General features: G+C 40.3%; 1 protein-coding gene across 1 annotated transcript in view; it reads right to left on the bottom strand.

Annotated features, from left to right (window-relative positions):
• Nucleotides 1–14,571: 14,571 nt before the first annotated feature.
• Nucleotides 14,572–22,402, bottom strand: part of LOC119501556 (mothers against decapentaplegic homolog 3) — a 35,532-nt gene continuing 27,701 nt past the window's right edge. The window contains exons 4-8 of the mRNA XM_037791989.1: nucleotides 21,977–22,102; nucleotides 20,832–21,044; nucleotides 20,531–20,668; nucleotides 18,076–18,220; nucleotides 14,572–14,914 (exon numbers count right to left, since the gene is read on the bottom strand). Coding sequence (XP_037647917.1) covers nucleotides 14,791–14,914; nucleotides 18,076–18,220; nucleotides 20,531–20,668; nucleotides 20,832–21,044; nucleotides 21,977–22,102 — 746 coding nt within the window. The 3' untranslated portion in view covers nucleotides 14,572–14,790. The remainder of the gene's footprint in view (nucleotides 14,915–18,075; nucleotides 18,221–20,530; nucleotides 20,669–20,831; nucleotides 21,045–21,976; nucleotides 22,103–22,402) is intronic.

Raw genomic sequence — 22,402 nt, 5'->3', positions numbered from 1 at the left:
TTGCTTTTTACTTATTTATTATATCTTTATTGTTTACTTACTTATCTAATAGATCTTGTTTTCTTTTTTTTACTGATGCCTCTTGTTGTTTGAGCTGTCCCCCTTTGCTGCTGTAATACCGCAAATGTCCCCTCTGTGGGACTGGATAATCCTATGTCTTATCTTATCATATTCCTTTGCAGTCTGCCCAGTAAATTTAGATACTTGTGTTCAAGTGTTTTGTCCTGATCGGGGTGCAAATGAGTCAGAAAAGTTATTCACATACATTCTATTGGAACCATCAATATGTGCAGCATATACTGTATATACTTGAACGTTACGTTTGTTCATGTTATATTAAACTATTTTACGTTCTTTGGGGAGCATGAATCAATATTTACTGTTAATTCCCAGTAATATAATCAATATTTAGCAGTCATAAATGCAAATTGCTCACTAAAAAAGGTTTTATGAAAAATATCTTTCTATGTTTTAAAGGACCAGTGTGCAGCATTTCGGGAGATCTATTGGCAGAAATGGAATATAATATTCATAACTATGTTTTCATTAGTGTATAATCACCTAAAACTAAGAATCAATGTGTTTTTTCGTTAGCTTAGAATGAGCCCTTCATATCTACATAGGGAGAGGGTCCTCTTGACGGAGTCCGCCATGTTTTCTACAGTAAACGGACAAACCAAACACTGGCTCTGGCCATTCGCATTTTTCCCGTTTTCACGTCAGCCACCGTAGTTCTCCTACATGCTTGGCACACGGGAGAAGTTTCAGTTGGTTGCAATCTGCAACCTCACCACTAGATGCCGCCAAATCCTACACACTGCACCCTTCAATTTTTTTTTTTTTCTTAAAAGGTTTGTGACCCGTTGAAATGAAGCAATGTCACCTTATGACCCGCCATCACAGGTTATGGAGATAGTGTGGACATGAGTTGAGGAAAGTCAACTAGTAACTGTGAAAAAGAAATATAGATTTATGCCTCCACGCCGAGCCGGCCCATTCTTGTGAACGTGATCTCTTCTACAAATTTGTCACAAACGTCCACTTTGATTCATCCACTCATTGATGAACTGATTGGATTTTGATGGTCAAAGGTCACTATGACCATAAGTCAATAATTCATATGCTAATTATGACAATTTCACACAAATGTCTAATAGGGCAAAATGATGAAGTGGTGACATTTCGGACAGACATGGATGTAAACTGTAACTTGACTGGTTTGCGGAGACATACAACCGCGAGGTGGTAATTCTAGTTTTATTTATCCCTTTCATAATCTTGTGACCCCTTTGGGAGACCTGACCCCGGGGTTGGGAATGACTTCTCTATATGGCAACTTGTTTATTTTCTTTAAGTCAAAGTACAATTGGTATCCTAAAGCAGAAAGTACTGTCCGACTCACTTGATTAGTCACCGTCCCAATGAGCCCTCGGGTATCATGAAACATCTCAGCATGAGGCATCGCAGCCATGACACGCCGCTTCCCTCCACAAAACAAACAAACTGAGGTCTCCATAAATTAATAAAAAAAGTCTCCATATCTTCTCAACCTCAGGGCTGGAAGGTGATGGCTGCTCCCGGCAAAGCATTCCTATAACTATATAGCTAATTTGAAACAAATTTACATCATAGTGTTGATTATTTAAACACAACTTGGAAAAAACAGGACTTTAACTTCTTAATTATTCTTGTTCACACTGCATTTCCCATGCACACAGTCGCCTTAAGTGCAAATAAAGCCTCCCATCTGTTTGTAATTACAACTACATAATTTCAGTCATTGTGGCTAATCATTTTGACTGCACATTCGATTAAAACTAGTGCAGCAATGATGCAACTTTGAATATCTGCGTTAAAGCTTTTGTGCGACGTACAGATGTGAGCAGGAAACAACAGTAACAGATTAACAAAGTGAGACTGAAAATGAATAAAAGCTCTTGTAGACCAACTGGCTCCATACCAAATCCTTTATAGCCCCATTCTCCACGAGCATGTAACATTACACCACTGCTAGAAAGCTCTTCCTGCTAGCTTGTGTGATGCTTTTTATTTGCCTAATCCCCAAATTAAATGATGTTTGACGCAAGAAATTTTAAACCTCATGTCATCAAGCCTGCGCTCTCATCATGTCTTATTTCCCTGTGGTGCCCATGGAATAGGACAAGCCGGCTGCATGGCAGGCTACTTCAATAAAAGGAGTTGAGAAACGTCATGTAACATCACTTTACTGCGACTCGATGTAAGCTAACGACATTATGAACCCCGGGGCAATGGTGAAAGCTAATGACGGGAGGATGATGGCAACGCCATGTTGCCATAGAAGCCAATTTCCAGTGGCTTGCCAGATGTTAAACCTCTAAATGTGCATTGATCAGTGACAGGATAGCCCATAGAGATTTCTTCATTTGCCCAAAAAGAAAACAAGGTTTGACTGCGTCCCTCCTCAGTTTAACAGGAACTGAGCGAAGCATAAATGATATGATTTAAATTAATTACATATGTAAAAACATCTAGTCCCAATTAATTCAGTTAGCCGGCTACATGAATCCACTGGCAAGGGGTAGATTAGATGGTGTAATTAACAGGAAATGCATCACAACATAACACACACACACACACACACACACACACACACACACAGCAAACTCTAATTAAAAAGTGATCAGCATTCACAAACCGATGACAGTTTTGACTTAAAACTGCCTTGCATTAATAAAGACTAAGTTTACAGTATGTGTTGATTAATCAATTAGTCAATCAACAAGAAATTAAAAACACTTTTTGATATCTGATCATTTAAAGTCATCTTTACAGCTTCTCATGGGATATCAGTTTACTGTATATTGAACATATTTGGGTTTTGAAGTCTGAAGACTTCACCTTGGTACATTGTGATGGGTATTTTTCACCATTAATGGCATTATTAGGCTGCTATGGCATTTTATAAACCTGATCAATTAAAATAACTGGCAAATTAATAGAAAATCTAAATAATGTTAGGTGTAGTTCTAGTTTCAAAATCATATTCCCTTTCCTTTGGCCCAACATTAATACTGTATCATCAGTTGTGTGTGCCCGTAAGTAAGCTTTCCAATTAGTAGATATTTAACCCATCGACTAAAAACAGATCAATAAATCTGAGTAAAAGTAAATAGCTTTTAACACAGCAGCACACCGTAAGTTTTAACCTCATTTTTAGAAAGAAAAGTATTATAAAATCAATAACGTAAGACATGTCCTAACATGTTAGCTGTCATACAAATGAACCCAACTGATAACGGAGGTGGAAACGAACGGCGTTTCCTCTGCGGAGTTTATGTGACACCTCGAAATGTGCACTTATATAATACCACATTTTTTTTTCAAATCTGTTTGATTTTTAAGGCAGGTAGTGAGTTCATTCAACACATTCTCACCCCAATGCAAATACCATAGCTTGGTCAGTGCTCCCCGGCTTCAAACTGTGACGCTCTATACGTAGTGTCAGTTTTGCACGTCAGGGACGGCGTGTCAATATATGCTTGTTACATGCATAGTGTCTTTTCAAACCACACCCAAATTTGTATTTCTATCTTTTGAGGACACTTAAAGATGCATTCCCTAGCCCCTTAAAGCCCCTTAACCTCAACCATTACAACTTAATGCCCGACCCCAACCTTTAATCTAACCTAAAACTCTCTGAACCCTCAAACAGGTCTTTGAAGGTCTGTCCCAAAGTGAAGACCGGCCAAGATATCTTCACTCTGAAGGTCTAAACCTCAAGTTGGTAATCACAAATTTGTAGTAGAAAACACAGCAAACAAAATGGAATAGTTTACGTGTTTTAAATTATTAAGGAAATAGAAGAAACAGAAAACTGAAAAAATAGCATTGGCAACAGTGATCCCAAAAATATGTGAATGTGATAAACCATGATTTGGACCTTATCACATCCTGTCAAGCACATGAGGAAGGCTATAGGAGTCGGTTCACTTTCGCTGGGTTTTATATATACTGTATATATATATATATATATATATATATACACTGTATATAATGCCAAGCGCCACTTACCAGAGGTAAAACAAAGAAAAACAAGCTGTGTTCAACTCATCAAACTTTTTAAAAGTCGATTGTGGTCAGTTGAATTGTGTTATGTGTCAGAGGTCCATAGATGAGGCAGGAGGAGAACGCAGCGCGGTTTTATTTTATTGTCATTTCTTTGTAGATTTCCGTACATGTCTGGGTGTGTGTGGTTTAAGCTTTGCAAAGAGAAGAAAAGTATTAACATCAAATCAAATATCTCATCAGAAACCAGCAAACCAAATAATAAATAAGGAAACTGATTTACATGAGAAAAAAGAATAATACATCTACAGAGCTTTTAGAAAGGTGTAAAAGTATGGCTTTTCTTGAAAAAAATAAATATTCTGATTGTGAATTAATCATTTAAAAAATGTTGGCAGGTTAAAAATGTATGTTTTGTTTATCTCTGTGGAAGATATCTGACGTTTGGTTCACACTTCTAACAATCCTTACGAGCCAATAATCAAACAATGTTGGTATCACGTGGTATCTCTTAGTTCAGTTAGTGTTGAAAAAACAGATAAATGGCTGAGATTGATGTTAAGTGCCTGGCAACGACTTATTGTGAAGTAAATGCAACTGCACGGGGGAGGAAGAATGCAACATCTCGTGCCTGAAATCTTATCAATGTTATCAGTAGCACCTTTAAGCTTCCTACTAGTGAGATTTCAGTGCTCTCTTTTCCACTGCAGGATGAACTCCTACTCTCAGCCATCATGTGACATGGAGCAGAGTTTAACCAACGCCTGCTGTGCTCTGTTTATCTGTAGCTCCGATTCAGCAGCACTGATTTATATCAGAGAGAGACTGCTGAATCCTCCAACTCTGTGAAGTTGGCTGGTTCAGCAGCTTGTGATCAGTGCTGAGTCACACACTTAACGCTGCTCCTGACTCATCCAACATCTTGTATTCGTTTGGTTTGGTGGAGGAGGCTATACTTCCTGCGCCAGCTGACTTCCTGCTTTGAAGACACATGAGGACACATTTTCATGTCATCCTTTATCAACAATCAAACAACACGGTTACTCACAACGACAGCTCCCCTGCTGATCTTTATAAAATGAATCAATAACATCATGTTTATCTACTCCCACCTGACTCCAGACCAGCCAGACTGATAACAGCAGCTCTGGTTACTGTCAAACTGATTTTCTCAGCGACACAAAAGATGACAACCAAGTGACAGGGCCTCGCCCAATAAACACGAAACAAGCAATTAACCCAACTATCACCCTATAATCACGAGTCAACTGTGGAGCTAGCTGGTTCCCGCTTTGCTAGCGGTCGTCCCCATTTTGGCAGCAGAGCCTTTTGGAAGGAAAACATGGAACATCTGGTGGAAGCAGACAGGGGCTGGCGCTACACGATGGGAGAACAAGTGCCTGAAAGCTTCATTATGTCCCAGCTGTTGGGCTTGCTGTTGCCCTCAGCAAAAACAACCTCGGCAGGATGATGTTCCTGGCAAATGCGCTGCAGATTATTTCAAGCAAGACCTTTTTTTGTGGTGTTTTTTGCAGGGAAACGTGAGCAGGAGCGAGTGGTGATTGTGTTGTGTTTTTTTCAGTAAGTTGACCCGTGTGCAGAGCTGAGCTTTCAAGGAAGCAATACCAACATGTAGCTCAACGTGGACACTCAGACGAGGGGAATCTCTGAATTCTTTCTCCCAAGGATTCTTTCTTTCTTTCTGAGTTTTAAAGGAAGAGTGTGTAACATTTCAGGGGATCTATTAGCAGAAATGGAATATAATATTCATAACTATGTTTTCATTAGTGTCTCATCACCTGAAACTAAGAATCGTTGTGTTTTCGTCCGCCATGTTGCTCCACCATGTTTCTACAGTAGCCCAGAACAGACAAACCAAACACTGGCTCTAGAGAGAGACTTTCATGTTTTTATGTTACCTGAAGGCCACCGTAGTTCTCCAACACACTTTACCACAGAACGCAAAACTGTGGTACCGCCAGCCGCTGTCTGACTTCCGTTGCTCCTAAAGTAGTGTTATTATGGTAAGGATGGCGTCTGAGCGAGGCAAACGACGTTTCCACGATTTTGTACTCGGCAGCTCATATTACCGCAGTCTTGGAAAGGCAGGAGTGAGCGGAGGAGTAAGCTACTAAGTTGGTTGCAATCTGCAACCACACCAATAGATCCCACCAAATCCTCCACACTGCCCCTTTAATGCCCATTGAAACTTTGTACCATTGCTATGTGATATTGTTGGGCTATACAAATAGTCCTGATTTGACTAAAAGAGCTCAAACTTCTTTTTAAACTTCTAATCTTAATTCTTACTTAATCTCTTAATATAAAATATCTTAATAGTTCTGGTGCAAATTTCCCGACTGTTACTAACCAATATCAGTATACTGTATATAAAGTATACTGTAGTCATTCATGCTCCCCTCAGGACGAAAAATGGAATGACTTCCAATCAGGTTTCTCACCATCAAGTCAAAAATTGAACTTGTCCAGTACTTTGGTTGGTACACTTCCGCAAAGACGCTGTCTGCCGTAACAGCAATATGAGCATAGCCTACTGCAGAGCAGCGGCTGTGAGCTATCCAGTGGGACACGCTCACATGCACTAAAAGCACACACAGCCGGCCCGGCGATCTGTCAATAAAGCACAGAGAAGCTTGGATTACAACACACAGAGGGAGAGCGACTTCATTCTCTGCTCAGGTAGACATTACTCCTCTATATCTTTACAGAGACAATAATTGTTTGATGCTATATTAATGCTCTGAATATCGTATAAAGAACCTTTAAAAAAAACAGGGCCGTAGCCAGATTTTCAGAAATACTGAGCCAATGATCCAAATTCCAACAAACACTGCTGAGGACATGTCCTCTTCTGTGTCCTCATCGGCCCTGAATCCCACAACGATTCACCTTTAAAGGACATGTCAGCTACAGTTGATTCACCTGAAATTTACTGCTCACTACTTGAGTCAACTATTGCGTGTGTATTATGTAGAGAATAATCAATGGAGTCAGGCCAGGTGTTCAAAGGTCAAAGGTTGCGATGTGAACCTTCTTTCCTTGTTTCTAACTTTTCTTATTTCCTCTTCTTTCCACTCTCTCAGGTTGGACAGCTTGTTCAAGTCGAATGCTATTAGTTCTAGGTCAGCGCCTGGGCTTTCTCTACACCCCAACAACACCTTTTCACCAGGCAGGGATTCCAACCACCATTAATCAGAGTGGTGACAGCCCATGGATGTCAGTAAATATGTTTCCCTCACTGCCTCTTTTTCCCACCACTTTCTCTTGGTCCTATGATTGTTCTTTTTCCCTGTTCTTTGGGGTTTAACGCTGACCTGTTCTTGCCTTGATCTTTATTATTAATATCAACAATGGACGCATTCCACTACACATTTAAGTTGGATAGTTTTAGGCGGTTTTGGTACGGAGAAAAACTGAAAAAAAGCTGCACCAAGGAGCAGAAAATTGCTTCAAGGGGAAAAATTAAACTCTTTTGCTTGTCGCCTGCTGCACCAAACATTCTCTCTTACAACCAGCTTGCATTTGAACATCTTATATGCATGTTTTTTTTGCACTGAACATAAGTGTTGGCCAGGTGCTTATGAATGTTTGTCGGAACAAAACGTCTGCTCAGTTGAGACAGTGTGACAGTTTCCTCTCCTGCACGGGTGGTACAGCTGACAGGGGGGAATGAGTGTTGGCTAGCGTAGTGTGTGTGTGTGTGTGTGTGTGGGGGTGTGTGGGTGACATGCAGGCAGAGGGCCAACGGCAGCCAGTTGGAGAAGTGGGTGCCCATCTCGGTTGGCATGCAGGGCCGTGTACCTGCTGCTGTCCAGAGACAGCTGTAACGTAGCCACCCGTGGCCATGCAATCAGGTTGGTGGCTACTGAATGCTGATAATGCTGCAGTCTGCGTTTTTCTCTGCCCGGCAGACGGAGCGGCGACCAACCAATCACAGGCATTCCTCAGGAAAATAACTCCGGCCGGTGCCAGAGAAGTAAGCAGAGAGCAGGAAAGAGCAGGAAGAGAGTGGAGACGTGACAAAGAGAGGATAAAGAGAGACAGAGTGAGGGAGAATGACATGAAGCAAATGGTGACCTTTTGCAAAGATGGATTTGTTTACCAACAAATGTTCTCGCTGTCAACACCTGCTCCAGAGTGACCTTCACGCAGAGACAGCGCTGACGGCGCTCATCTGTTCATCTTTGTGCCCACTCGCCAACGCTGAGTCGTGTCAATTCAACAGACAACGTGAGCCATGTTTCCTCCGTCTGTGTCGATGCACGAAGATCTTTCATTCCTACGCACACACATGATCATTTAATCACTATTAGCTGTAATCATGTGGGCTCAAACAGGACAACACTAACAGGCCATAATTATTCTCTTAATTTATGAGTTGGAGTGATAATTGCATATATAAATTAAGGCTGTCAAAGTTAAGGCGATAATAACGTGTTAACGCAAATTCATTTCCCACCAGCTCGCTGCAAAGGAGCTTAAATAACGCTCCAAAGTTAAGCTAAATTTTGGCGAGGAAAAACTGGCATGGCCATTTTCAAAGGGATCCCTTGACCTCTGACCTCAAGATATGTGAATGAAAATGGGTTCTATGGGTACCCACGAGTCTCCCCTTTACAGACAAGCACACTGACACACTGGCAGCTGTTGTTGCCTGCTGGGCTTGAGTTTGCCATGTTATGATTTGAGCATATTTTTATGCTAAATGCAGTACCTGTGAGGGTTTCCGGACAATATTTGTCATTGCTCTGTGTTGTTAATTGATTTCCAATAATAAATATATACATATATTTGCATAAAGCACCATGTTGATAAGTAAAGAGTAAATAAGTAAGTAAAGTAAATAAGTAAATAAGAGTTTGGACCCATTACAACATTAAACTTCCTTATGTTAAGAGTTGACTTTGGGTCTATCAGTAATCACTGCAGCCACCAGATGGCAGTGTTGAGCTAAAACAGTTCATTCACATCAGTTCATTTTAACAAGCCTGCTGCACCAACACAATTAAAACAGTTTAAATTAGACCAAGAACAATGTTTTAATGAACTAAACAGACACCTAATTCATTTTGAGTTCACCTCCTCTGTGACATGAGCTGTGTGTGATATCACACCACCACACAGTTCAACCAAATAATAATGAAATCGTATGGTTCTATTCGTCGGAGAATGTGGGATATTATGAAGGTTTGAGCTAAAGAAAATCAAAAATATGAATGAAAATATCTAAAAGTTAAAATGATTACAGAGCGTAATGCACATCACCTGAACCCTCCTACTCTTCAGTCATTTTAAAAAAAGGCTTGAGTCTGGATCCTGTCTGTGTGGAATAAATCATGATTTATAAATGAGTTTCACTCAGACAGGACCACTCCCCTGTTTCGAAACAAAAAAACAACAGTGTCTGCTATCTGAATCTACTGCATGATTGGGATTTATTGTCCAAACCTTTGCTTCAAGATTCAAGAGCTTTTATTTAATGAAATGTTGCATGAACAGGATCCTTCCAGTTCTTGTTTTAGTTTAGTGCATTAACCTGAAACTAGTTTATATTTCCAGTCTTGAGGTATATTTCAGGAGAATATGACTTTCGAATTAGAAAGTTTAAGTGCGTTAAACTGTATTTCTGGTACAGGTATTTGTAAGTGTTGTCTTGTATACCTTGTTACTGTATGTTTTCATAGCATATACAACTCAGAAACTGCCTGATATAGGAAAGGGTACCCATATATTATATAAAGTCATAATTCAAACTGTTTGAAAATTGTGTTAAAAAACTATATTAAAGGTCCCATAATGTAACAAGTGAGATTTTCATGTCTTTTATATTATAAAGCAGGTTTAAGTGGTGTATAAATACTGTGAAAGTATCAAAACGCTCAATCCATGGAGAAATACACACAGCCCGTATTCAGAAACTGTGCCTTTAAACGAGCTGTCAGGATTTCTGTAATTTTGTGATGTCACAAATATACAATATAGAGACTATTTAAACATAAACATTAAAATGTGTCCCAGTTTATTTCTGGTTGCGTCTGAAATCCCATACTAACATGCTAAACCTTAGTATAAAACCAATAGTGCGCAAATTGCGTACTATTTCTGGTGAAATATTACAGTATGCAATGCTGGACCCAAACTGTTGCCTAGCAACGCAATTCCGTTGAAATACGCTAAAGCTGAGCGTTTCAGACAGAGGGTGAATACAGGCATATTCAAGCAGACAGTATGAAGAAAATAACGGATTTTTTGAAGATTACAGCATGTAAACATGTTCTAGTAGAAACATAAAATACAAGTGTGAACCTAAGCATAATATCGGACCTTTAAGTTATAATTTTGCTGACTGTATAGGTCATAAACCTCTTGATAATAACTTAAGTATTGTCCTGATGCTTTGAGAAACAAATCCGCCTCCTATCCATTTTTGTTGGAGTAGCTGTAGATGTGGTGTGTGTGCACACGTACACATATACAGTCTCAATCTCTATGTGTGTGTTTAATTATTAAGTGTTTGTGTTGTCTGGAAGGAAGCTCGGCTCTAACAACAGGAGACTGAAGTGGACACGTGATGTAAAGCTGACTGAGCAGAAGTTGCTGCTTCAGCTTTTGATGCCATCACACAGTAGTATGTTGTACAAAGATGTAAAAGTAAATCATCCCGATGAAGACTCTTGCTACTGCATTGACTGTTTTTAAGTGAATCCACATATTTCAAAGAGTCAACCAGCGGAATGACACCATGACTTCCTGCCACCCTCTCACCTCAACAGTTGATTTTCTCATGCACCCAGACTATTTGTCACCACGGTGACGTTGTGGTTTGTGAAGTGCCTCGCCGGTTGTTCAGCTCTCTTCACCTTAAGGGCATCAGAACAAAGACTCACATTCATATTCAAAGCCATGTCGTGCTTCCGTGACAGCATAATGGTTACAGTTTGAATTAGCTTAAAACATAGAAGTGAAGAGCCAACAGAGTGTCTGCTGCGGGCCTGTAATTACAGTTTCTGTCTGCTTCTGATGACAGCGAGGAAATCCCCCAACTACAGAAGAAACCAGACAGAGGAGTCTAAAACCTGAGAGGGCTGTAATAACTGTAATAAACACATTTCACGCTAACAAAACTTGTTACGCTATAAAATCAAATGAACACAGTAATTAATCTGATTTCCAATGTTGAATCTGAGAAGCAGAATAACCGTGACGGTTACTGAAACACAGATGTTGTTTGACATTAAAGATTTGTAGGTAACACTTTATAGTAACTTTTTTTTTACTAATGTAATCCGAATGTAATTGTTAAAGTCTCCTATCAGCTAAGATGCAATATATAATTTATAAACTAATTATTCATATTACACAAACTAATGATAGAATAACAAATTATAGCATTGCTAATAATTACTAAACATTATTAATTATCATTTTGTTGTTTGTTAACAGTAAAATAACTATCAACTAAGTTTAATTAACTATCAATTTACCATTTATTAATGATAGTTATTATAAAGTGTTACCGTTATTTGTAAAACCCAGCTTCACTTTCCTTGTTAATCGGCCCCATTATCACCACGAGATTATTATTAGACCAATAATAATAAACAAAAATATTAGGCATCACATCAACTCTTTATAGGCAGAGAAAAATAAAGGGTATAATTTTATACAAGACATCTAACAAGACCAATTCAGAGCACAAATACATAAATCACAACTAATAATAACGATTACAGTGAACAATTTAAACAAGGGGGGGAAAGCACAAGCACTATAACTTGAAGAGTGTATCAAAATTTGCTTGCAAAAGATTCCCTACTGGGTACTTGCATTGACCACGGGGGTTAAAGAGCCCATTAGGGTCAGGACTGCTGCGTTCAAGGACACTAGAAGCTCTACAGAGAGCTGTGTTGTCTCAGATTGGTAGATGCTACTGTTTCTGAAACAATCCCACATTATAGTTTGAAAAGTCATCATCATTTAATAGAAATCAAAAATCTACCGGCTTTAAAGGGGAACTACATCCATTTTCTAAATTCATACATGTTATTCATATGGTCTAAGACAGTCCAAAAAATGTTAGTAGATATGAACAACTCTCTCCCAAATCCAAAAACTAGAGGCTAAAACTCAAACTTGGGATCTCCACACTTTATACCTTATGACATCACAAGTTTGAGACTTACTTCTCTGGCTTCTAGCTTTGAGAGAGAGAGTAGCTCATATTCACAAATATTAATTTAACTTTCCAAGGCCATGGAAATAACATACTGGATTTCTTAATTTAGGTGGTGTTCCCCTTTAACAGTAAAATCTTATGGCTTTGCTCTTCTCTTGAGTCCCTAAATGTTAAAGATTAGCACCACTGGGCTGGCATTAACATCAAAAGCTGGGTTCATGTAAATAAGTACTGTAAAAGGATTCAGATATTGTCCGTGTTCACCCACTGTGTCTTTGTCTAGTGTTATAGAGCCAGAAGGAAATCAATCCACTTCCACCACAGTGGGTGGCTCAAAGGAAACGGGACCAAAGCTGAGACTTTTCTGTTTCAGCAAAAGCCACATTTTCTCTTTGAGCCTCTTTTTTTGTTCTCCGGTTTCCAAAACCATCAACAATATAAAGGTTAACGGTCACATTATAACACATGTATGTACTACATGTACATAGACCTAAAAATAAACAAAAAAGGGGACATCAGATATTGAGAAGCTACTGTTATTTACATGCCTCTATCTGTCTAAACATTTCCCTTTGTAAAAAGCTGTGCTTTGTACTGAAACGTCGTCTTCACGGGTAGAAAAATACAAGGTTTGTATCTCCAGACCTGCTAGCAGTATTTTCTGTCATGTCATGCAAAACACTTGGAGCGGACAAAGCCGTCGACACATTACCGCCCTACAAAAATAATTGGTAGCAAAATAGACTTTGCAGTCTCGAGAGTCATGCGTCTGTTCTTTTCTGTACATAATTCAGCTGTTTTGTTTTTACGGTCCTGAGTGTGCAAAAAGTCAATATCACTGATGGCTAAAAATAAGACCAATGTTATGGACTGCTGAGAGAGAAAATTAAAAAAGCAAAGGCATCTTCCTGCTCTCTTTACATAGCCGTCTGCAGACTACTCATATCGCACACAACTAGATTTTGTGTGGTCAATGTATAATTTAACTAAAAGTTTGCAGAATAGTACAGTATGTGAGATGTTTTCAAGTCCTGTGTAAATGCCTATCGTAATACTACACAATACAATGCTGCAAAATTATATTGCAAATTGGCAAAGCTTCCTGAATTTAACCCAGGATATATTTCATATAACCTTCTGACAAAACCTATTGCAGCTGTGAACTACAACTGCCATTTGCCAACATTGCTTTACTAGAATATTAACATTTTACAAAGTGCATCATCCTCCTGATGACATTTGATGACTGTCTTTAAGTACTCATATATGGGATTAAAGAGTTATAACTCCTGTCTGCTTAATCTGCAAGGATCAGTGTGTAACATTTAGGGGGATCTATTGGCAGAAATTGAATATAATATTGATAAGTATGTTTTCTTTAGTGTATAATCACCTGTTAATAAGAATCGTTGTGTTTTCGTTAGCTTAGAATGAGACGTTTATATCTACATAGGACGCAGGTCCTCTCCACGGAGTCCACCATGCTTCTACAGTAATCCAGAACAGACAAACCAAACACTGTTAACTTTTCCTACTTGGGCCGGAGTCGATAACGTTACGGCCCAAGCAGGAAAAGTTAACAGTGTTTGGTTTGTCCGTTCTGGGCTACTGTAGAAACATGGCGGTGTAACATGGCAGACTCCGTGAAGAGGACCCGCTCCCTATGTAGATATGAAGGACTCATTCTAAGCTAACAAAAACACAACGATTCTCAGTTTCAGGTGATTATACACTAAATAATACATAGTTATGAATATTATATTACAAATAGTTCCCTCGAAATATTACACACTGAACCTTTAAGTATAACGGAATTCTTGCTTTTTGTTCCTGTGTGAAACCCAAACATCTGTCCTGAAACACTGTGTTGTTTGCCTCGTCAGAGTAACATAAGCTGCATATGACAGTATGAAAAGCTAAACAAATGTGCTTGTTCTCGGCTTACACTATATTCCTTCACACAGTGTTTACAAATGGCGGTTTACATTATATTATTCATTTTCAATCTGTCTCACTGGGCCACATTTGTAAATGTCTTCATAACCTATCAAATGCCCTGATACAGAAACAAAGTCAAGTGAAATGCATTTAACATGATCTTTTACATGCTTTACAAAATTGTTATTAATGCTTAAAAAAGTTCATTTTTTTATATCCGCTGTTTACTTTAACATCTGTACAAAGAAAAAAAAAGTAAAAATCATGAAATTTAAACAAAAGAGGAAAGAAATAAGAATCTCTTAATTGAAAAAAAAAAAAAAAAAACTCCTCCCATTGCTACAGCCTTTCTGGCACTCTGCCATCATAATAATCCTGGACAAAATGTGGAGATCATACTAAAATGGTACTGCTTTAATGCACTTGTCCCCTTTTGCCACAAACAACATGTATATAAAAAGTGCTACTGACAGCTGGTGGGGAGGAAGGACTAAGTTACAGATTGGCTGAATGAGGGGGCTCGTCGTCTTTGTGTAGCCGTTCTTGCCTGCATGCAGTCTGTGTGTGTGTTTAGTCACTGACGGGAAGTGGGTGGATGAAGGGTTTCCCTAGGAGACGCTGGAGCAGCGGATGCTGGGGGAGCCCATTTGTGTGAGCACCTTGTCGAGCCACTGCAGGGGGCCGTTCAGGTGCAGCTCAATCCAGCAGGGGGTGCTGGTCACCGTCTGTCGCCTGAGAGAGACGCGAGGAGAGCAGAAACAGATGTTGAGTACACACAGAGAGCTGTTTAGAGCCAAGTCAAGTTTCAGCAACGTCAAACTACTCCAGTTTTCATTTTAGCTCCAATGTACGGCAAGAAGCTGGCCGCAGAAAGCACAAAAAACTGGAAGAATGCAGATTTCTGAGTTATACTTTTAACACATTTTAATGCCTGTTAAGACTGAATTTAAAAGGATAACTTTGGTATTTTGCGACATTTCACAACGAGACTTCTTTGAGCGAGACGCACAATAACAAACAGACCGGATCAAGCGAAACGTAAGAAAAACGTTTCATTTCTCCGTAGGGTCCTTTCCATAATGTCAGACACTTATAATAGCAACAATCAGAGCCTGTCAGTGGCAAAAATAAGCACTTTTAGTGGACGTAAACTGTCGGTACCAGGTTGCCCCAAATGATAACATTACAACTTGTTTAGCGGCTGCAGCGTTCTCCCTCAATACTGGACCAGTTTCAAAAAGTGTTGTCTTCATTAGTCACTTAGACACAAAAACATGGGGAAATAGGGTCTACGTTGGAAAATACCGAAGTCATCCTTTAAGCTTAGAGTGTGAAATGATAAAACAATCTTCTCTTTTCTATTTGTGGTGTCATCTTTTTCACTTGGGATTGAAATATCATATAGATATGATCTACTGTATATTTCCCGTCTACAATAATTGTGTTTTATTTGGGTCTATCTTATCAATGCCTCACCTACATAGTGATGAGTTAAGCTGAACCAGAATAAATATGATGACCTGAGCCTCTATGTCTCTCTAGAGTTTGAATATTGCTTAAGAAAATTATTTTATGCGTGTCATACTGAAACTGAAAACAGGAAGTTCTGTTTCATAAACATTTGTTAACTTTGTTCTATATACCTCTGAAAGACCTTAGGCTTTATAAAGTGGTGATAAGGTTTCTCCACTTACACGTCTTTTCTTTTGTTCTTGAAGAAGAAAAACTTTAGAAGAGGCAATATAAACAAAACCTTTCCAGACATCCAACCTCTTGATCTCCATATCCTTTACCGCTACCCTGATTCCCCACGGCCTTCATACAAAAACCCTCACTGCTTTTCACAGAGGAGAGGAGAGGTAAACGTGTTCAAAGTAATATAATGTATGAGTGGAGTTAAAGGTACAGTGTGTAGGATTTGGATCAAACTTTATTTATATAGCACCTTTCGAACAAATGAAATGCACTTGAAAGTGCTTTACAAGCAACTGACAAATGTCATAATGATCAACAGTTACTCAAAGTAGTAAAATGTTGATAAAAAAAGAGTAAAAAATGATAAAACACTAATAAAAGCCAGACTAAATAGATGGGTTTTTAGTTTACCTTTAAACTTCTGGTGTGGTTGCAGATTGCAACCAACTGAATACCCCCCCGCTCATTCCTCCCTTTCCAAGACTGCGGTAACGTGAGCCGCCGAGTGCAAAGCGTGGGACGCTGTTCACCTCGCCCAGAGGCTATCCTTACCATAATAACACTACTTTAGGAGCAACGGATGTCAGACAGCAGCTGGCGGTACAGTACCACAGTTTTGCACTCTGCGGCTCACAAGCAAGTCAGAGAACTACGGTGGCTTTCAGGTAACATAATTGTGAAAGTCTCTCTCTAGAGCCAGAGTTTGGTTTGTCTGTTCTGGGCTACTGTAGAAACATAGTGGAGCAACATGGTGGACTGCGTGAAGAGGAACCGCTCCCTATGTAGATATGAAGGACTCATTCTAAGCTAATGAAAACACGATTCTTAGTTTCAGGTGATTATACAGTGATGAAAACATAGTTATGATTATTATATTCAATTTCTGCTAGTAGATCCCCCTAAATGTTACACACTGGTCCCTTAAGTGACAGCTCTTATACCTAAAGTGCCTGGTGAAAGACCAACATTGGCTGCCGAAAACATTGCAGACACTGTATGTGTGTATGTGCTTTTAAAAAGAGGGATTCGATTTCCAAAAGGATTGTGGTTTCAGTGTGCCTCCACCATTCAGTCATTTCTGCCACTGTGCTCTGCTATTGACACGTTTCTGTTGTCTTTTCTTCTTCTGACAAATCATGCAAAATTGTACATTTCATTAGGTTAAAAGTAATGAACCAAACCCCATGTTTTGAGGCCGCTTGAATCAGGTAAGTAACTAAAACAACTAACACCATAATCTCTCAGTAAATGCCAAAAAACAACAGCAGGCAAAATGTATCCTATATGTTGTTATGCATCTAATTTATGCACTGGTGAGCCAGATGAACAGAGACACCAGCTGCGTGATTTCCCTGTGGTTTATATGGTTGGTTTCATGATTGCTGGCACTAAAGCTGCAGTCTGAATAAATTAGGTACAGCAATTATATGTTTTTCCATTCATCTTTCCATTCGTCTGTTTATATTTTGTTGTATATTTCTTTCAGTGGATTAAAAAAGGACAGGTAAAAGAGACAAAAGAGTTAAAAAAAAAAAAAAGCCAAGAGTCAGCATGGGAAAAGACAGAGAGAGTGATGTGTGGGTGGAGGCCCGTCTGGTCCAGTAACCTGAATCCTGTTTTTAACTGTCTCCACATGTCAGCGTTTGGTCTGCACAGGACTGGTGAGCAGTCGCTCCCAGCACAAAGGTTTCCCCCTTGAGGAAACCTCCTGTGCAGAGCCAACTTTTAGCCAATCAGCGGCTCCCCTTTAATTCCGTCGCCTCCTCTCTTACTATCAGTGAGTCAGACAGTATGGAAAACAGGGAGGGGATGGAAGTGGGAAAGTCTGACGTCTCTTTTTGACAAAGCACATGTGTGTTTGTTTAAAAATAGTCTGGCGTGCCAACAGGGGCCTGTTTCTATTGATGAGGGCTCGGCGACGTCACACACCGGATTCACCAGAGTGTGAGCAGATGCCTGAGAGAGGGGGCGGCTGGATTGTGGGATGTGATTCACAGCCTGTTTGTTTATATTGTCTGTGTTTACATAAGGGACTGCTAAGGACTTCATCTTTTGCACAACAGCGCTTAAAATGTTTCTGACAAGTTGGTTGTGGGTTTTATCATCTGTTACGCAGTTCAGCTCTGTAGCGGTTTACCGTTTGGGAAATGAGTGAGTGGTTATCAGCAACCCAAAGCTGATCTGTGACGGCAGCTTACCTGTACTCGGCTCCCCAGCCCTTGACGAAGCTCATGCGGATGGTGCACATCCTGGTGAGTTGGTACACAGCCTCAAACCCCTGGTTGACTGACTGGGCCAGCAGGGCAGCAAACTCCTGGTTGTTGAAGATCTTCAGGTTACATCCTGGAGGTAACAACCAACATACAACCAAAAGTTAGGGCACAACAACGAGTCACAATCACTTTGGTTTTACTGCATTTATGTACATAGGACTGGGGACAGCTTCTGGAGAGGTTTGGCTTAAGGCCCTGAGACACCAGTGAGCGTCTGTTGACCTAGTTTTTGCAGTGTTTCCCGCACTATTGGCTCGAGTCTGTGTTGTTGTTTTTTTGGCCGATTCAGCATTTTGAATCGGTGGTGGCAGCCGTCGGTGAGAGAAATCACCCTGATTGGCTGTTGAGCTTAAGCGAATAAGTGCACGAGAAGAGAAACGGAGGTGAGGAAAGCAAACAAAGGAGTAAAGTCAAGAAGAAAAACACAGAGGGCTCTTCTCATATTTCATCTTCATTTCATCTGATCGTTCCAATACATGGATATTTTCACAGCGACATGGCCATTTGGTGAAACTAAGTGGTGAGTGAGAGTGGTGTGAAAATGGTCAGCAAACTCGGCTTTGTTTCATGTACGTACAGTATCATAAAAACAGCTTGTATAGCCGCAGTCCTTGGATTTCAGTTTTCCCGTTCTGAATATCAAATACAGACTACTGCCACCTGCTGGTGTGGAGAGTTATTTCCTCTCACACAGGCGCAGAACGTACATGGTAGTTAGCTGTTGGCTGTAGTCTTTGCGGTGTGTTCAAGTGCAACTTTTTGGCCAAGACACATGCTGTATTCACACTACGAGCGACAACGCAACATTCTACAAGTCAGCTTCAAGTAAGTGCCAATAGAAGCCGGTGACATGAAGCTATAAACTGACGCCGACACTTGTCGCTGCATGATGGGTGTGAAGCACTACAAATGAAGTTAAGCTAGTCTTGAGCGCTTGAGCAACACTTCAAAGGCGTCTCTCCGACAATGTAGCTGTCCACGCTGGCCGTTTTGTTGCTCGTAGTGTGAATGTAACAACAGGCAACGTGAGGCGACGCAACGGTAAGTATTCATCGCCGCTAGTTCTCTGTTGTCCGTTTGGTGGGTCTGGGCCTTTAAGGGGGAGCTCATTGTATGAAACTTTTTGTGGCTCCAGAGGGAGCTGAAATCTGATAAATTGCCTCAGGTGATGTCACACTGCATCATGGGTAATTGAGGCACCAGGTTTTGACAAGAATGCAGGAATAAAAAAGATTATGTTTCTGGTTCTGCTGAATCGATTTTAACTGTCCATCGTGTGTCCAACAATGTTATAGGAGTGCAACCGTTAAATCAGTGGAGCATTCTTTTAAACATGGTGGGTCTGTGGATGAAAGTTGAAAATATAAGAACGGAGACAGCTGGTCTGAATGTTACTGTGCTTCTACAATGGTCTTTTTTGACCCTCAATTTATTTATCCTAATCTGACTAATAAATCATGATTTAATAAAGTGGTCTTATTTTCTTCGAGCATAGATGACACTTGCGCAAGAAATATAATACAGTGATCTTAATGAAGCAAACAAGATATGCATGTGCATCCTCTATGATAATCTGACGGCATTCAATTCTGACTTGTGTTGAAAGTGTTACAAGACCTAATAAGATTGCAGTCATGACGTGACTTCAGACATGAAACCAACATATAAAACTGCCATCACATTTAAGTAAAGAGGTGCCGGTCTGAAAGGGCCATTGGTGACAAAACAAAGTGCAGCGGTGCTCGTGTAAACATCTTGCTTCTGTCAACAAACCTCTATTAAGACTTATAGATGTGTTGTGTTCAGGGAAAACTTGTAACACTCCTCACGCTTTTACAAGTCATGTGGTAAAAGTAAACAGACCACTGTGGAGTGGAAAAACATTTATATTTAACCTGACTACACTTTAGCCAGAGAGGACATTCCTGAACTGGTGGAGTAGGAAAAGTGAAGGGTTAGATGTTTCTATGATAAAAGAAATCTGCTCTGAATCATCCTTTTTAAAGAATTAACTTAGATTAATCCCAACTTGGCTACCAAAACAGTTCCTCCAATGACAGTTTTGCCACAGGCATTCAAAGTGCTTGAACTGGAGAATTTTTGGCAGCAGAAAGACGCTGACAAACACACATAGTTGTCTCCAGAAGTTTATTACTTCCCCAATGGCTACACTCAGCTGTGAAAGTTACAGGGCTCCAAACTAACTTTTGGTTGTGTTGGTTGTGTTGGTTGTGTTGGTGCGCCCAACCTTTTCATTTAGGGTCACCAACAGTAAATTTAGATGCACCCAAAATCTAGAGTTAGGAACAACACAACTTCATACTGGACTTACTTTTATGAACACAATGAGAAAAGGCGTCTCCGTCAGCTTGATACATACCTGGAGGGATCTTGCAGACTGTGGCAGGGTGCCAGCCGTAACGTTGGTTACAGTTGGGGCTTTGGACAAAGATGGCGCTGTCGCTGAGACACTCTGCGAACACTTCTCCTCCGATGTAATACAGCCGCACACCACGGCCTTGAAGAAAATAGAGACAGAATAAACTCCTCAGATATAACACCACAATGACATGATTAGTAATTATAAAATGTAGAGTAATGTCTTGTTTGGAATTGGTATATAAAATGAGCATCATATGATTATAAATGAATTATCATATGTGCACTAAATGAAGTCGTACCAATATGTCTGCGTGTTAACTCCACAGCTGCGTTGCGGTTGACGTTGGACAACAGGCCCAGGCAGAAACGCTCTGAGTTGGAGGGGTCCGTGAAGCCATCCACTGTCAGCGAGGGCTGTGAGGCGTGGAAGGTCTCTCCTACCCGCTGGTTCAACTCGTAGTAGGAAATAGAGCACCAGAAGGCCGGCTCGCAGTATGTCACTGGTTGAAGGTCTGACACAGAGAGACGGAGAAAGGTACAGTTTGCTTTCATCGAACTGACAGAGAGACTAGTGAATGGAGTACAACAACGTAGATAGCAGGGTGGCTGTGAATGGACGGAAATGTGCAGATCAATAAGAAATTCAATGCTTGAAATAATACAGGAAGAAAGAAATGGGTAACAGGAGACAGGAGTGAAGGTTAACAGGATAAGAAGTGGGTGTATCGGAGGAATAATGGCCAGAAAACAGAATAGATGGGAGAGAAAATGAAAACAAGAGCAACCGAAGCAAAGAAATGTGGGGAGAAAAGGGGCTGAGGTGGATATAGAGGGGGAAGAAAAACACAACCAGCGAAAACATTAGGCTGAGCTTGCGTCACAAAATGTCAAACCCATACGCTGTTTCCCAGAAGCTTTCACCAGACAAAATGTGGAAACTCAACCCTCGCTGGTGAGATGCTGGAGTCAAAATGGCCAAATTACAGGCTTATCCCTGATAATTTTCAGAAACTTCAACTCGTTCTGGTAATTTGCTCTTTTTCCCCTCAACATGGCCACTCTCTAACAACCTCAACATTTTGTTCTTGGCTTTGAAGTCCAGAACAGTGCAGGATGACGCTGCCAAATGAAACTGGTGTGATTTTGTTATTTCATCAGAGGCTTTCCAGCCAAGCCCCCCCGGCGTTTTTCCATCCTGATAGAATAAACGTAGGATATTGTCATTGAAGTTAGTGTGGGCTGAATGGTGTCTTGGCCTGTTCAACAGGGAAGACAAAGGCTTCTTTCATCACCTGGTTTCCTCTTACAAAAATGGAGTTGAATCAAACAGAGAATTCCCAGTGGGGAGACACACTACTGAAAACATTTGTCTGCAAGTGAAGCCAGACAGACAGATAAGTACACAAACACACACTTAACGCACACACACATAAACACAACTTACCTAAGTTGCTGTGTGTGGGTGAAACAGGGTTAGGTGACAGGTTTGGGGAGCTTGTGTCCATGCTGTGGGTCATCTGGTGATCGCTGGTCTCTCCATCCTCACTGAGGTAGCCTGGTGGTGGCGTTTCTGAGACACGCAAAAACACACACACAAACAACAACTCATCATATTTGGCAAAGTTTCCAAAGATAAATCTGGTGGAAATCTCCGCTGTATATGTATAGTAGCTAACTGACACAACACAAGAAGAAAAGAAGTAAAATAATAAACACCGGCTATCTACAAATAATTAGTTACATAAAATTGATATTGAATACAGAAAAATGCCAGTTCCGACTGCACTATGTCACTGTGGACACCAACAATTTATTTAAGGCAATCATTTTTCTAACTCTGCACAGTGACAATGCAGGGCTGTTTTATTAT

Source organism: Sebastes umbrosus, chromosome 2 (assembly GCF_015220745.1).
Source record: "Sebastes umbrosus isolate fSebUmb1 chromosome 2, fSebUmb1.pri, whole genome shotgun sequence".
Lineage (NCBI taxonomy): Eukaryota > Metazoa > Chordata > Actinopteri > Perciformes > Sebastidae > Sebastes > Sebastes umbrosus.
This window is presented reverse-complemented; position numbering and strand designations above follow the sequence as displayed.